Here is a 16,525-nt window from a genome sequence, read left to right on the forward strand (position 1 = left end):
GGATTCCAACCCCTGTTTTGGCAGACGTCTAAGCTCCACCCTCCTGCCCGCAGCCTCACCTGTGGCGTCAGCTTCAGGAAGGTGATCTGCGGTGATGTGTTGGACAGCACCACCTTGCTTCTCACTTCTGTGCCATCTTCCAGCACAACTCCTTGAACACAGCCTTCACTGTTCACCTGCACCTTCGCCACTGTCTAGCGCCCACCAGAAACCCCCAGGAAGGGAAACCCAGGTTAGATCTTGTGGGATTCCCATGGTCTGTGATGGTCCTAGGCATTCACAACTTCTTCATCCCAAACCCCCCCCATCAAGTTCTGCAGCTTCTCCATGAAACACTCAGCCTCGGTTCAGTGACCAGGGAATTCAAAGCGGGTGGTTAGCCACTAACAGGCTGCGTGATCTTAGTCTCTTAATTCTGCAACCCACCCCCTCACAGCCCCTCTGTTCATCGGTAAAACAAGGGACCTTCCAAATCTGAGACTTGGTTCTGTCCTGGGATCCTTGTCAATTATTGGGGTGGAGTAGAGGGGCCATTCACCTTTTCAGTGAAGATGCTTGCTCCATGGGTGGTGGCTGAGCTTGCGATGGCATCAGAGAGGGCACCCATGCCCCCCTGGACATAGCCCCAGGCCCCCTGCATCCCCTCCAGGCCCCCCATCACATGATGCAGCAGCACATACCTGAGGACAGACCATCTGACTCAGATCCTGGAGGTGGGATCTCATCTGCCCAGAGTTGTAGGTGCAACTATTCCTTTCCATCTTGATCTTCAGCCCCTCCCTGCCACCATCCAGCCCTTTCCCAGTCACCTTTAATGAGCCAAGTTCTTGTAAGAGCCCTTTGCCTTCTCTACACTGACTCCCCAGCAAGTGTGTCTATGTGCATAGCTTTATTACCAAAAAGAAGGCAACGATGCCCAAACCTGCAGCTCCAGCACTCTCCTGAACTCCAGCTCCTATGTCTAACTACCCACAGATATCTCCATTTGGACGCTTTCTTGGTAGGCATCTTAAACCCACCACCTTTTCCCCATTCTCCAGCTGCTTCCCCTTCAATCTTTCCCATTCCAGTGAACGACACCTTTCCATAGAAGGTTCTGTTTCCAACAGAAACCAGGTGTCAGCCTTGACCGCTACCATCCTTCCCCATCTACGTCCACACAGCAACGCCAACTCAGCCTCCAAAGCGCTTGCAAGGCCACCCCACCTCTCAGCCTCTCTTCTTTTTCTTATGCTGCTGTAGTAGTGCCCCTCATTGGACCCCCTCTCCCACACTTTCTCCCCTGCAGGTCTTTGTCCACATATATCCTGGAGCCTTATCTTAAAGCCCAGCTGTGCTCCTGCCACTCACTTATCACCATTCCAAATCTCCCTGGCTTGGCGCTGCTCTTAGGGAATGGCCAGTCTCCTAGCAGGCGCTCCAGCCTCACCCCTCATCCTGTCCCTCTCTGTACCCCATCCTCCTAACTAACAGAACCTCTAGATTCCTGGGTGGATCATACATTCTCTAACCCCAGCATTTCCCCTGCTGTTCTGTCAGCCTGAAGTCCCTTCTTCCCTCTTCGTGTGTTTCGCTAACTCCTCTTTGTCCTTTGGGTCTCAGATCAAACACCTCTTCCATGTGGAGGCTTCTCTGACCCTAGGCCAGGCTGTGTCCTGGCTGCTCCTCCTAGCATCACACTCACACCACTTCATCATCATCACTCGCTCTGTGTCTCTCACCCATCGGGACGTCTGCTCCACTCACTACCGTATCCCCAACACCTAGCGAGCGCTCATCCATATTTGTTGGAAGAATTAATGAAGGAACAAATTACTTAAAGGCATATTTCACAAACTGAGCACTGGCTAAGCCTCCCAGAGATCCCAAGAGAAAAGGGCAGGAGGCCCCAGCTGGAAGATCCAGATTGGCTGGTAGATCACAGCTTGGCCAACGTGTAGCAACTGCTGCCAAGCCCCCGTCTCTATGGTCCTGGGGGAATTTGGGGCCGGCTTAATATGTGTTGAAAAACCACTTCCGAGGGTGTGCTTATCCCTTGAGAGAAAAGCCACGTCGACAGCTTCTAGCTTCTAGCTGTATCTTCTGGTGCACTGGAAACGGCCCAACCCTTGGCGGCATTCTCCATCCCAACACACACACACACACACACACACACACCCCTCCATTCCTGCTTCTGTGGGGGCTCATTAAGTCAGACCACACTGCAGGCTTCGCTGTGTCTGACTGCCACCTCTCGGACTGGGCTGTCAGCGCACACCCGCACTCAGCAAGAGAAAGGCAGCTCACTGCCCATCCTGAGGTGCCTGTGTGAGTGTCCCGGAGCCCAGGGAAAGGACCGGTGGCAGGCAAGGGAGAATGGGTGTTTGCAGGAGTGGAGAGGTGGAAGAGGGAAGGGAAGAGGAGAGAAAAGAAGATATTGTTGAGATACCAAGCGGGAGGTGGGAGAGAGGCTTTTCTTAGTGAAGCAGTAGGGCACGGTCACTAAGAAGGAAGATTTTGGGGAGTCAGACACCTCGAGCTGAAAATCAGCCTGGCCACTTGAGTGGCTTTGGGCAAGACACTCCCTTCTCTGAACCGCGGTTCTCAGACGTTGCTCTGAGGGTTAAATGGACCGTGTGTGACGTGCCTGGCTCGGTTCCTGGCTCACTGGGTGAGCTCTGTTAAGTGGCAGCTGTTGCTGCGGCCACTGCCACTGTTGTCCTCACTCCTGTTGGGGAACATGCCCCATTCCTGCATCCCGCCTCACCCCCTCACTCACCCACTCCCCGGAGTGTGGGGACTTGTCATGGCTCCAATCACAGCATCTGTGGCCAGAGTGGCTTTTAGAGGCTCAGACTCAAACCACTGATCCAGCACCTGGACAGCACAACAGCAGAGAGAAGGGCTTAGGGGCCTCGACGGGAGGAGGGTCCCCTTGCTCCCTGGTTGGGCCTGACGCTGGGGAACCGCTCACCTTGGTAATGGGAGCTGTGAGGACCTCATAATATTGGGGAAGCTGGGCTCCCAGGATGCGGCCTATAACAGAAGATCCACAAAACAGAAGTTGAGACAGGTGACAGGGAAACCCTCCGACCTGGCCTGTGGGATAAAAGACTGGAGGAGGCCGAGACTTCCTGCCGGGAGATGGTATAGCACAGCCAATGCAGAGACAGACCCAGCCTGAGTCCCGGCCGCACCTCTCACTAGCAGCGCCTGGGACACATTTTTAACATCTCTGAACCTGCTTCTTTACCTGTAACACAGGAATCCTATTTTACACCCCAAGGGCTACAGTAAGCATTAAATGAGCTAGGTAAAGCATTTGCAAGTTCATAGGCATTTAATATGTTTAATCAGTTAGCATTATGTTTTGAAAATTTTAAACTTCTACCTTATTCCCTTATTTTGAACTCCGGAAGGCCCATATCCTGGGAGGTAGCTGGCCTGGCTGATCCATTCCTACAACCCTGATTCAGACCATTTCAGAGTAACTAGGCTTTAAGACCTTCAGGATAGAAATCACAGTCTCTAGCCTTATAGCACCCAGGCCTAGCTTAGTGTCTTGCACGTAGTAGTTGCTCAATAAATGATTTTTGCCTGTTTTTCACACAAAGCTCCCTGGACTGGTTATCTGAGAGGCAGTGTCTCCTTTTTGCATTTGTAATAGATTCCACTGGCTCCATACTCTTTGCAACGTATAAGTCTGCAGTGTCTCCCAACCCACCATAGCTTGGTTAACCTGCCTGGCTCCTTGGCTCTGGGCTCATCCACGTGACTTGGCCAGCCAGAGGAATGTTTGCAGATGTGACACAAAGCCAGACCTGAAACAGGCCTGTACATTGGGGCATGCCCTCTGTGCTTGTGCCACTGATGTGAAAAGTCCACGCCCAGATCAGCATGTGCTTCTACAAGGAGGACGGGAGGTACCTGGAGCAGAGCTGCCTCCACTGAGCTGCTGCAGACACAAACACATGCCTGAGACCAGACCAGATCAGCTGAGCCAGCTGGGATCAGCTGAACCACGAAGACATGTGGGAAATAAGCGATTTGTTTGTTTGTTTGTTTTTTCTAGGATATAGAGGCTAAACTGGTCTGTATATCCTCAAGGAGGGTAGAAAATAATAGCATACTTGATGTGCCTTCCATTCTCATACTCATGACAGACATTACTAACTGATCACAGAACTTCTCCTTGCTGAGCCCAAATCTCGCATTCTTCCTGTATGGGAGCAGCACTTCAAATCTCTCGGCCCCCATATCTTATTCTAGCCACGGCCATGATGCCGAACTCCTTGCAGGCTTTGATCAGCTTCACAAAGGCACCTCCACAGCATCTCACTTCAGTGCTGAAAAGTAAGCCTCTCTACTTCTTCCCTAGGGCACTCATGGGAACCCACTTGGCACCCACAGATGCACAGCCCAGAAGTGTGGGAGTCAATGCCCTGTGAGGCAACCCTTGACCAATGGGAGCTAGAACCCAAGGAATAAATATTTCCCTTTCCATCTCCCGAGAAGGTTCCTCAAATGCATTTCATAAGGTTTCCCAGAGGGCCCACACAGGTCCAGCATCTTGTCACCCACAGTGTGGCTAGTGTGATCACACACTCTGGTATTGACTCTTTCTCTGTCCACTCTCACCCCCACTTTCTCCTATTTTTGTGCCTTGGGGTCACCCTTCCAAATGAAGTACCCATGCACAAGCCTTGGTCTCAAGCTCTATTTTAAAGTGCATCAGCCTAAGATGCTCTCAACAAAGTGCTCCAGGCTGCCCGTAATTGATCGCAGCATGTTAACTGATCCCAGCTGGCAGGTTGCCATGGAGGTTCAGGCTTGTGTCTAGGCATTGAGACAATGCGCTCACCTCCTTGAAGGTCACTCATCATGCCCCAGTGCCTGCACTTGGACTTACCTGCTTTCAGCAGGGGCTTGAGGGTGGACAGCGACTTGATCCTTTGCAGCAGAGAGCCACGCTGGAAGGCCGCCATGTCCACGGGGGCCGCATCCAGCAGAGGGTCAATGGCTAATGCCAAGCGATGCATGAACTCCTCGTATCTGGGAAAGACCTGGAACAGAGCTCTGCATCAAGGCCCCACCATCCATATCCCTCCCCTCCATGCCGTCCCCATATGGCCTGTCACCCCCACAGCTTGATGGTTCCTCAGGCCTCATTCCCCGCTGTGGCTCGGCTTGGCTCTGTTGAGCTCCCCCAGTTCCAGGTCTCTGGGTTAACATCAACACCAAGAAGAGTACATGGGGTGGAGGTGGGGGTGCTCAGGAGACCCTGGGCGATAGGAGAGCCACCAGCAGTGGCAACAGGGACAAGGAGCTAATGCTGGCCAACACAAAGTGTCACCCACAGAAAACTGGCAAGAATCTTAGGGCGTGGTCTCTGCGATAAACCATGAAACCACTTAGAAGTTTCTTCCTTCTGTCATTTCTTCTTTTTTTTTTTTTTTCCAAGATGGAGTCTTGCTCTGTCACCCAGGCTGGAGTGCAGTGGTGCAATCTCGGCTCACTGCAACCGCTGCCTCCCAGGTTCAAGCGATTCTCCTGCCTCAGCCTCCTGAGTAGCTGGGATTATAGGCATGTGCCACCATGCCCAGCTAATTTTTGTAGTTTTAGTAGAGACGGAGTCTCACCATGTTGGCCAGGCTGGTCACGAACTTCTGACCTCAAGTGATCCACCTGCCTCGGCCTCCCAAAGTGCTGGGATTATAGGCATGAGCTGATGCGCCTAGCCTGTCCTTCTGTCCTCTCACATATTACTGGTAGAAGTTAGACCTTTGCCTGTATTCTTTTCCAGTCTGTAGGTCTCCCACGCTGTCTCATCACCCGCAGTCACAGAAGACTGCCTCTTCTCACCCCACAAGCTCCCACGTCAGAATCCACTTTCTAAAGCCTGGTTTCTGACACTCACCTTCGCTTCCCTGGTGGGCACAGGAGCAGTGATAGAAGCCTGTACTACCGGAGGCCCTACCTGATTCCTCTTAGCCCTGGACTTTGCATTTTGGTCTATCTCTACCCATGGATAGACCCATGACATTTTAATAAGTGTTACATGAAGAAAAGTTCCATGTTAAAATACATTTGAGAAGTCTTGGTAAAAACGAAGTTAAACAGCTTTCTCTAAGCAGGACTTTAATATGACAGCATGGAAAGACAAAACCAGGAATCAAGCTCCTTACTTTCCACGATGGGAAATGGGCCCTTGCCTCTGGCGTGTGTGGTCGCTAGAGTGTAGGGCCACAGCTAGTGTCCTGCAGGCCCGGGGACCTGGCCTTGTGCCAAATCCCCTCAAGTGCATCTGAGATGGGCAGGATTTGGATAACAGGATGCAGGTGGTGGTCTCCAATGTGCCACACAAAAGCACCATCAAAGAAGCACTTTTAAAAAGCTAAGCTCCTCAGGCTGGGTGTGGTGGTTCATGCCTAGCACTTTGGGAGGCGGAGGTGGGAGGATTGCTTGAGCTCAAGAGTTCCAGACCAGCCTGGGCAACATAGTGAGACTTTTGTCTCTACAAAAGAATTAAAAATAACTTAGCCGGGCATGGTGGTGAATGCCTGTAATCCCAGCTACTCAGGTGGCTGAGGCAGGAGGATTGCTTGAGCACGGGAGGCGGAGGTTGCAGTGAGCCAAGATCGCACCGCTGCACTCCAGCCTGGGTGACAGAGTGAGACCCTGTCTTAAAAACAAATGAAATAAAATAACAAAATAAAAGGCTAAGCTTCTCAGGTGATTCTGATCATCAGCCAGGTTTGAAAACTGCTGGTGGAAGAGACATGTAGGCTGTGCATCTGTGGTTCTCTAAGTTTTACCCAGTAATAGATTAACACAAGAAAAGCAGTGTACATGGGTTCTATTAACCTAGGTTCTTCTTATGAAAATGTCTCCACTGAGATATGATTTAATGCTACACCTCAGCTTGTATCCACGCTTGGTACAAAACGGCCATTCAAATAATCTTCCTAAGTCCACAGAACCAACTGTGGCAAGGCCCTTACGGAACTCAGTGGCTCATCTAGACAAGGCCACCCAGCAGGTTCCTAGAATGCAGTTCCAAGGGAAAAAAAGTGCATTCTCCATCCAACATGTGCTCATCCCGTCACCAGAGCTGCACACCATCATGGACACTTTGTTGCTTTGGGCAGTCAGGAGGGAGCCTTGGGATGCCACATCGAATGAATATTTAGAACTCTCTTGTCCTAAGTTCCTGATTCAGTTGATTTTATCCTTAATTTTCTCTGATCATCCCTCATCCTCCTTTCTGGCTTTCATGTGCTTTAATGCGGACAAACACCCAGAACTCTGTCTGAAAGCTGGAGGGGCATGAAGCACTTCCTGGTGTAGGAACACGCTGGTGCATTTCCTCTTGAACTCAGCATGCACAGCCCCTCTGACAGTGGCCCCATATTGAATACACGCAGGTGTGCGTGTCTTCCAGTCCACTAGTCTTAATCAGCATCCTCCACCCACTTCTCTTCACAGTGCCTGAGATCAAGAGCTGCCACCAACTGGAGCCCTCCTAGGAATGTGGGGTGGCCTGGCCCAGTGCCCATGACCTTTGGACAATTGTTCTAGGACAATCCAACCAGGCCCATCTTTAGGCTGCTGAGGGAGTAGGAGCTCAGTCACTGGTCGCCTTCCCTACCTGGGCATCCTTCCGGGAGAACTGGGCAATCTGCTTCTGGTTTTCTGCCATGTCTGTGCCCAGCAGAAGGGACCTGGGCACCTTGCTGCCCGCACCCTCTTCCAGCATGGGGGTGAAGGAGTAGGGGTTTCGAAGATGAAGCCTCAGCCCATGTTTCTGCAGAACACAAACAGCACGGCAACAAATTAATGGCTCTGTGGTCTCTGCCCGTCATCTTTTTCTCCAATTGTTTGTGTGACCATATAGGTACCTGTGTATAGATTCCCAAGTGTATGGTCCTGGTGTCTGTTTTTTAAATATAGTTTAAAGAAAGCCCTCTTGCCCAAGTACCCTATGGTAGACAATACTGTATCATAGCACAGTACACTATACCATTCTATACCATACCATACATACCATACCATGCCATACAGCACCACGCCATGCCACATCATACCATACCACACTACATCACTCACACCATACACACCATGCCATACCACACCCTACCACACCATACGATACTATACCATGTCATATCACACCACACTACGCCATGCCACATCATACCACACCACACCGTGGCACACTCATTCCATGCCAGGGACTGTACTAGGGTTTACAATGGTTACCTCACAACAACTTTGTAAGTACAGTCTTGCATCACTTAACGATGGGGATATGTTCTGAGAAATGCATTGTTAGGCAATTTTGCCGTAGTTTGAGCATCACAGAGTGTACCTACACAAACCTAGATCTGATAGCCTACCACGTATAGGCTGTGTGGTGTAGCCTATTGCTGCAAACCTGCACAGCATGTTACTGCACTGAATCCCGGAGGCAACTGTAATACAATGGTGTTTGGGTATCTAAACATATCTAGGCTGGGAGCAGTGGCTCATGCCTGTAATCTCAGCATTTTGGGAGTCCAAGGTGCACAGATCAGCTGAGGTCAGGAGTTCGAGACCAGCCTGGCCAATATGGTGAAACCCCATCTCTATTTAGAATACAAAAATTAGCTGGGCATGATGGCACACACCTGTAGTCCCAACTACTCGGAAGGCTGAGGCAGGAGAATCGCTCGAACCTGGAAGGCAGAGGTTGCAGTGAGGTGAGACTGCACCACTGCACTCCAGCCTGGGTGACAAAGAGAGATTCTGTCTCAAAAAACAAAAACAAAAACAAAAAACCCAAACATAGAAAAGGTACATTAAGAATATGGCATAAAAGGTAAGAAAAATGATATGTATAGAGCCCTCATGATGAATGGAGCCTGCGGGATCGGAAGTTGCTCTGGGTGAGTGGTGAGTGACTGAAGGCCCAGCACATTGCTGTGCACTACTGCACGCTTTATAAATACAGTACACTTAGGCTACACTACATTGATTAAAACATTTTCTTCAGCAAGTTAGCTTACTGCAACTTTTAAACTTTATAAACGTTTTAATTTTTAAAACCTTTTTGATTCTTTGAAAAAGACACTTGGCTACAAACACAAACATTGTATAGCTATATAAGCTATTTTCTTTATATCCTCATTCTGTAAGCTTTTTTCTGTTTTTAAAATTTTTATTTTATTTTATTTTTTTACTTTTTAAATTGTTTTGCTAAAAAGTGAAACGCAAACACACACATCAGCCTAGGGCTACACGGGGTCAGGATCATCAACGTCACTGCCTTCCACCTCCACATCCTGCCCCACTGCAGGGTCTTCAGGGACAGTAACACGTGGCGCTGTCATCTCTAGAGAGCAATGCCTTCTGCTGGATCCCTCCTGACAGACCTGCCTGAGGCTGTTTGACAGTGAATTTTTTAAATAAGGAAAAGGAATACATTCTAAAATAGTAATAAAAAGTATAGTATAATAAATACATTAACCAGTGACAAAGTCATTTACTATCAAGTATTGTGTACTGTATATAATTATATGTACTAGACTTTTTGACAACTGGCTGCACAGTAGGCTTATCGCCACAAACACATGAATAATATGCTGCACTGCAACTATGACATCGCTAGGGGACAGGAATTTTTTTCAGCTCCATTGTAAGCTTATGGGACCACCATTGTATATAGTCTATCGTTGACCAACATGTTGTCACGTGGCACGTGGCTGTCTTACTATCCTCATTGTACAAAAGCAACACGAGAGGCTCATAGGAGTTACACAATTTGTCCCAGGTCACTTTAGGAGGTAGGTCTGGGTTTCAAAACCACAGCTGTGTAACTGCAAAGCCCCAGCTCTCAGCACCAGTCTGTAACTGCCCCACTTCAGAAATAAATAATTAAATTTAGAAAGACACAATCAAGCAATGGTTATGTGAAAATCTATACTTACAAGGTAGATAAATTATTCACATCAGAACATTTTATTTACTTTGCAGACTCATTTACTCCAGGGTCACTTTAAGTGGAAGTCCCCTTGATGCATTTAAAATATGATTTGATTTGCAAATATTTGATTAGCACACAGAACTTTCCAAGAGCACATCTACTTCCTCAAAGGAGGCACAGATAAAGCAAAAGGGGCCTGTGCTGCCTCCAGTTTCTGCTGTCCAGAGGCTTCCTTCTCCAGATCCGTGGCCTGCTCCCTCAACGACTCCAGGTCTTGGCTGGAATGCCACCTTATCAGCCAGGCCTCTCCTGTACTCCCTGCGCCCTCGCCCTGCAATATTTTTCCCCAAAGTACTTGTCACCACATGGCTAATCACATATTTAGTGTTTTCATTGTCTCCCCAAGTAGAATGTGAGCCCTGTGAAGTCAGGGGCATTGTCTATTTTGTTCACTGCTGTATCCCCCGCATGCAGACACAGTGCAGTTAATAAGCATTCCGTCGACTCTGAACGTTGCAGACAAGGTACGGCCGCAGAGGAGGGAAATGAGATCTGAGAGTAGAGGTTTTAGGAAAGCACGAGGAAACCAAAAACAGGCTTTTCCAACAGTTACCACTGGAGTTGCTCCACACTGGAGATGCTCCAGGCGGGCAGGCTCACCGCAGCTCTGGACACTCTGTGCCTGGAGGAGGTTCCTGACACTGGCGGGGGCCGGGGCCAGGAGACGGCTGGGGTCCCTCCTAACCCTAAGATGGAGACATTCTTTATTCTAAGCTGGAGAAACTTCCAGCTTCGTTCCTCTTAATGTAGTGAACTCTCTCATACCCAGGAAGCATCCTTAGTTTCTCTCCTTGTCATTCTTGACATCCCATACGCTGCCTCCAGAACCTGTGCGCTTCTCTCTAAGCCACCATTTCGGGAACCGCTGCAGCGCGGCCTCGTGATCCACATGCGACCCTTCCTGTTTCCGCCCAGTCCTCACCAGCCAGCAGGCGGGCTGACCTTGGTAAAGTCACAAATCCTAGCAGTGAACTTCCTGATCGCACACCTCACTGGCTTCTCGCTGCACCTGGATAAAATGCAGTTCCCGAGTTGGCCCCTGCTCCTCCCACCCCAATCTGCTGCCCTCTGCCTGTCACTCCTCTGCTCTGGCCACACTGACCTGCCCTCTGCTCACGCCTGCCTGGGTGCATCCATCTCCTCTTCCCTCTGACTGGAGACCGTCTGCTTAGATGTCCACACGGCTGCTGCTGGTGACCTCTTGGTATTTGAAAACCTGCTCAAATGTCACCTCCTTGAGGAACATGTCCTTCCTGGTCACCATCTAGGCTGGAATCTCCACTCTCTCTCTAATGCTGCCTTCTTTTCTTTTCTTCTTGGCACTTACCTCTACCTGAAGTTCTCTCCCTCAGAGCAGGGTCCTTGCCTTTCCAGTTCACTGCTATACACCCAAGGGCTTCTCTCAGTGCCTGGCACACAGCAGGTACTCAGAAACATGGACTGAATGAATGAATAACCCCCCAACATGGACTGAATGAATGAATAACACCCCAAATCAGGGACCTAAGAGGAATCCAGAAGTTATTCCAAGTATAACTAATTGACTATGAATCACTTTTCATTTGATTCCAGGACTTTCTCTTCTAAATGGAGGCTCTGTCATTCTTAATGGTGTTAAATCAAACTTAGCTTAAAGCTGCCTCCTTGAATACTTTAAGCTCAGCCTAAAGGTTTCTCTGTTCATAGTGAACTCTAAGCTAGAAGGAGGTGTAAACAGGCTGTAACCTACTCCTGTGTCAATCGCCGAGTTTTGGCCAATCAAAGGGGACCAAGTGTTTAAACTGTGTTCAAATAAGACAAACGCTGAGCTATATCCAATCCAGCTATTTCTGTACCTCACTTCCATTTTCTGTACATCACTTTTCACTTTCTGTCTATAAATCTTCTTCTACCACGGGGCTGTGCTGGAGACTTTGAGCATACTCTGGCTCGGGAGGCCGATCCATTTATGAATCATTGTTTGCTCAATTAAACTCTGTTAAATTTAATTTGGTGAAGGTTTTTCTTTTAACAATGGTTTTAATTATGTGGAGTTCGAATAAGAAGGGGAATGTTAAGTAACCATCAGATTATATCCATGAGATTTGTTCGGATTATGAAGTTTTTTTCTTAAAAAAAAAATGAAAGCAAAACCCTTCTTTTATTTACCCCATGAGAGTTCTCAGCATGCACAACCATCATGGGTGGAAACTGTTGGAAAGCGCGTGTGTGTGAAGGATGTGTGTCTAAATGACCAGAGATACAAGAGTTTTTTTTTTTTTTTGTGAGATAGAGTCTCGCTCTTTCGCCCAGGCTGGAGTGCAGTGGCACGATCTCGGCTCACTGCAAGCTCCACCTCCCAGGTTCACGCCATTCTCCTGCCTCAGCCTCCTGAGTAGCTGGGACTACAGGAACCCGCCACCATGCCTGGCTAATTTTTTTTGTATTTTTAGTAGAGACGGGGTTTCACCGTGTTAGCCAGGATGGTCTCGATCTCTTGACCTCGTGATCCGCCCGTCTCGGCCTCCCAAAGTGCTGGGATTACAGGTATGAGTCACTCTCTCTAAGAGCAGGGTCTGGCCGGTACGAGAGATTTAAAGGGTGTTCTTCTCAAAGTTGTGTTCCGGGGGCCTTCTCTCTCAGAATGACATGAGAATGCCATCAAAAAGACTTTCTGGGCCCCACCACTGCCACCGAATCAGACCTGTGAGCAAGAACCCCAGGGAAATCTCCGCTTCCCCAGCAGTTTCCCAGGTCATACTCTGTGGCCCTGCAAGTTAGAGCCCTACCTTAGAGAGATTTCCAGGAGAAAAGCAGGAGCAAAATGAATAAGACTGAGTGAGACACAGAAGGTCAGTGAAGGGGGGAGGGAGATGGGGTTGCCTCTGGCAATGAGGTCAAGGCTGGCCCAGGGGAAGGTGGGGAAGGTGGCTTATGGCTGAAGGGGATGAAAAGCCCCCCTCCACATCCCCTTCTCTGCCAGTGCAAAGGCTCTGCCCTTCCAGCCTGGATTCCATCACCCAGCGTGAGACTGCTGCAAAAGCAAACTCATTTTCTAGGTGGATGGAACCGGGAGGTGATCCAAGTCACTGCTCGCATTGACAGCTGTGGAAACTAACACCCAGGACGGGCAGGCAGGCCCTGGTGGGGACCACAGAGGGTCAGTGGAGGGTGCTTTGGCTCAAGAAGGGGAGGAGGGGCAGCGGTGCCAAAGCTAAGCCTCACACTTTAGTTGGCGGCTCAGTCTAATTGGATATAGCCTTATAAGTGGCAGGATGATTGAGTAGTCTCTGGCCATTGGTCTTTCTGGAGCCTCAGTTTTCTCAAGTGCCAAATGGGGGTAATAATAATAGCAACAAGTACTGAGCCCGCTGTGCACCAGGGACTGTGCTGATGTAGCCTTGGGAGGCAGGTGTTGTTGCCATTCCCATCTTACAGATGAGGAAGAGAAGGCATCACATGGCGAAATCACACAGCTGGTGAGCTGTGGAGCAGGGAGGCAGACGCAGCCGGCCAGTTTCCAGCAGCTCCAGTCTCAGCCTCTGTGCACACCCCGCTGGAGCTGCCAGGGACACTCCATCTATGACCACGTTCACCACAAACTACAAAGAGCTAGAGGCATGTGAGTCTGGGTGGTATCGGTACCAAGAGGCCTGAGTGCATCATAGCTCAAGAACAAGGAGTTGGAGACAGTCTGACCTTGGCTCAAATTCTCCATCACTTTTTAGCTCTGTGAATTTAACCCCTGAACTTTAAGTTCCCTGATTCTAACATGGCTCTTGACTTACAGGTGAGGAACAATTGAGATAGAACATTAAAGGTCATAGCCCAATATGTGATGCTGGTAAAGTAAATGCTCTCCATTATAGTTTTGGAAAGAGTATATTCCTGGAAAGAGTTTAGTTGCCCTCCTGTCAATGCCCTCCAGGCCCTCAATGTCCTGTTAAAACAAGGTGCTCCAGATGGGGTGAGTCCTGCACATCACACAGCAGAACTGCTTTCTCCCTGAGCTGAGCACCGTACTCCTATGAATGCAGCCCAAGGCAGAGGTTAAAGCATCTACTCAATTCACTTGGGAGCTTCTAGTTCCAGGAACACTATGACAAACACCATTTCAAATGAGTAACATTTTTTAAGTAAAGAGAATAATCAAGTGAAAATGTCTATTCTGTGATTCTTAGTCTCATAGATCAGGTTTGCCAAAAGGAGGGTCCCTGTTCCCCAACATCTGCTACTATGAATAAGTGGTGCATTTACAAACTGCCTGCTGCTATGGTCTGGTCTGGACTGGAGACCAGCGACTCACCCCCAGCCCTGGCTAGATTTCATCCAGTCCTGGTACCAGGATGCACATACTCTGTCTCAGTGACTTGAAGAAATCTCTACATGAACCAGTTAGAGCAGCCAAAGAGCTGTGAACAGCAGCTGGACATCACACTAGCTTAAAATTTTGAATTTAGAGCAAAGATGGCACCAACATGGCCGGGCGCGGTGGCTCATGCCTGTAATCCCAGCATTTTGGGAGGCTGAGGCGGGTGGATCATGAGGTCAGGAGATCGAGGCCATCCTGGCTAACACGGTGAAACCCCGTGTCCACTAAAAATACAAAAAATTAGCCGGGCGTGGTGGCGGGCGCCTGTAGTCCCAGCTACTCGGGAGGCTGAGGCAGGAGAATGGCGTGAACCCGGGAGGCAGAGCTTGCAGTGAGCTGAGATCATGCCACTGCACTCCAGCCTGGGCGACAGAGTGAGACCTGGTCTCAAAAAAAAAAAAAAAACATGAGTGGCAGCTGCTTGTGCAGATGGCACTAAGACCCCTTTTCTCTGAGTGGTGAGTGACAGTGGCACCAAGCAGGTAGAAGCCAATCAGCCTCAGGAATGTGGTGACGCAGTTTATAAGACAGTGGGGGTGAAGGAAGGTGAAAGGGTCGGCGGCAGGGTTGGGCAAGGTTGCGGACAAAGGTTAGTGGACTGAGAGGCAAACAGCACCAGATGAGACTCCCAGGAACCTTCCCAACAGCCCGGGAGCCAGAAAAGTCCCCAGGCCCCACTTCCTGCTCCAGATGCCAAGAGAGGGAATCAGCTCTCAAGTTCAATGAGGGCAGAAATGGGGCTCGTGTCCCAAGGCAGCTGTAAGCTCAGGCGCCCAAGGCTTCAGATAGGTGTCCCACGGGGCCTGATGGTGACAAAGCTCATTCTTCAAAAGAAGTCTGATTCTTGGATGAAATTTCCCACTTTTCAAGACACTATATGGACAAGACAAAACCCATCCATGGGAACGCAGCAGGGAGACCACGTGGGATACACAATACTTGGGTAGAAGAGGGAGCCCTCAGGGGCGGGCATCACCTCGGGCGTGGAACAGGGAGCCTCTGCCCAGGTTGGGAAGATGGAACTGCCTCCTCCCTCCCTGCAATCAGGCCGGGGAGGCCCTACCTTCAGCTCCAGATCAGTGTAAATCTGCGGCCTCAGCAGGCTGAGCAGGTAGGACGCGCGGGAGAACTTAAACCCTGAAACCGAATCCAATGAAGACGGTCACCAGGGGTCAGCAGGGATGAAGACCATCACCAGGGGTCAGCATGGATGAAGTCCGTCACCGGGGGTCAGCGGGGATGAAGACCATCACCGGGGGTCAGCGGGGATGAAGTCCGTCACCGGGGGTCAGCGGGGATGAGGACCGTCACCGGGGGTCAGCGGGGATGAGGACCGTCACCGGGGGGTCAGCGGGGATGAGGACCGTCACGGGGGGTCAGCGGGGATGAGGACCGTCACCGGGGGGTCAGCGGGGATGAGGACCGTCACGGGGGGTCAGCGGGGATGAGGACCGTCACCGGGGGGTCAGCGGGGATGAGGACCGTCACGGGGGGTCAGCGGGGATGAGGACCGTCACCGGGGGTCAGCGGGGATGAGGACCGTCACGGGGGGTCAGCGGGGATGAGGACCGTCACGGGGGGTCAGCGGGGATGAGGACCGTCACCGGGGGTCAGCGGGGATGAGGACCGTCACGGGGGGTCAGCGGGGATGAGGACCGTCACGGGGGGTCAGCGGGGATGAGGACCGTCACCGGGGGTCAGCGGGGATGAGGACCGTCACCGGGGGGTCAGCGGGGATGAGGACCGTCACCGGGGGGTCAGCGGGGATGAGGACCGTCACCGGGGGGTCAGCGGGGATGAGGACCGTCACCGGGGGGTCAGCGGGGATGAGGACCGTCACCGGGGGGTCAGCGGGGATGAGGACCGTCACCGGGGGGTCAGCGGGGATGAGGACCGTCACCGGGGGGTCAGCGGGGATGAGGACCGTCACCGGGGGGTCAGCGGGGATGAGGACCGTCACGGGGGGTCAGCGGGGATGAGGACCGTCACCGGGGGTCAGCGGGGATGAGGACCGTCACCGGGGGGTCAGCGGGGATGAGGACCGTCACCGGGGGTCAGCGGGGATGAGGACCGTCACCGGGGGTCAGCGGGGATGAGGACCGTCACCGGGGGGTCAGCGGGGATGAGGACCGTCACGGGGGTTCAGCGGGGATGAGGACCGTCACGGGGGTTCA

The 16,525-nt window shown here is 51.0% G+C and overlaps 1 protein-coding gene across 24 annotated transcripts in view; it reads right to left on the bottom strand.

Annotated features, from left to right (window-relative positions):
* The window catches only part of PYROXD2 (pyridine nucleotide-disulphide oxidoreductase domain 2), a 36,437-nt gene that overhangs the window by 12,352 nt on the left and 7,560 nt on the right, over positions 1-16,525 (bottom strand). For 18 of the 24 annotated variants that reach the window (XR_012418056.1, XR_012418057.1, XR_280791.5 and 15 more), the window contains exons 4-10: positions 15,415-15,488; positions 7,628-7,783; positions 4,889-5,042; positions 2,954-3,015; positions 2,759-2,856; positions 539-680; positions 60-194 (exon numbers count right to left, since the gene is read on the bottom strand). Coding sequence is in view for 9 of the 24 variants with exons in the window: in XM_065521250.2 (XP_065377322.1) it covers positions 60-194; positions 539-680; positions 2,759-2,856; positions 2,954-3,015; positions 4,889-5,042; positions 7,628-7,783; positions 15,415-15,488 (821 nt within the window). In the remaining 15 variants the exon portion in view is untranslated. Of the gene's footprint in view, positions 1-59; positions 195-538; positions 681-2,758; positions 2,857-2,953; positions 3,016-4,888; positions 5,043-7,627; positions 7,784-8,645; positions 8,744-15,414; positions 15,489-16,525 lie in introns of all 24 variants that reach the window. The other 6 variants (XR_012418058.1, XM_065521251.2, XM_074002434.1 and 3 more) reach the window with 4 other exon arrangements.

The sequence above is a fragment of the Macaca fascicularis genome, chromosome 9 (assembly GCF_037993035.2).
Source record: "Macaca fascicularis isolate 582-1 chromosome 9, T2T-MFA8v1.1".
Taxonomy (NCBI): domain Eukaryota; kingdom Metazoa; phylum Chordata; class Mammalia; order Primates; family Cercopithecidae; genus Macaca; species Macaca fascicularis.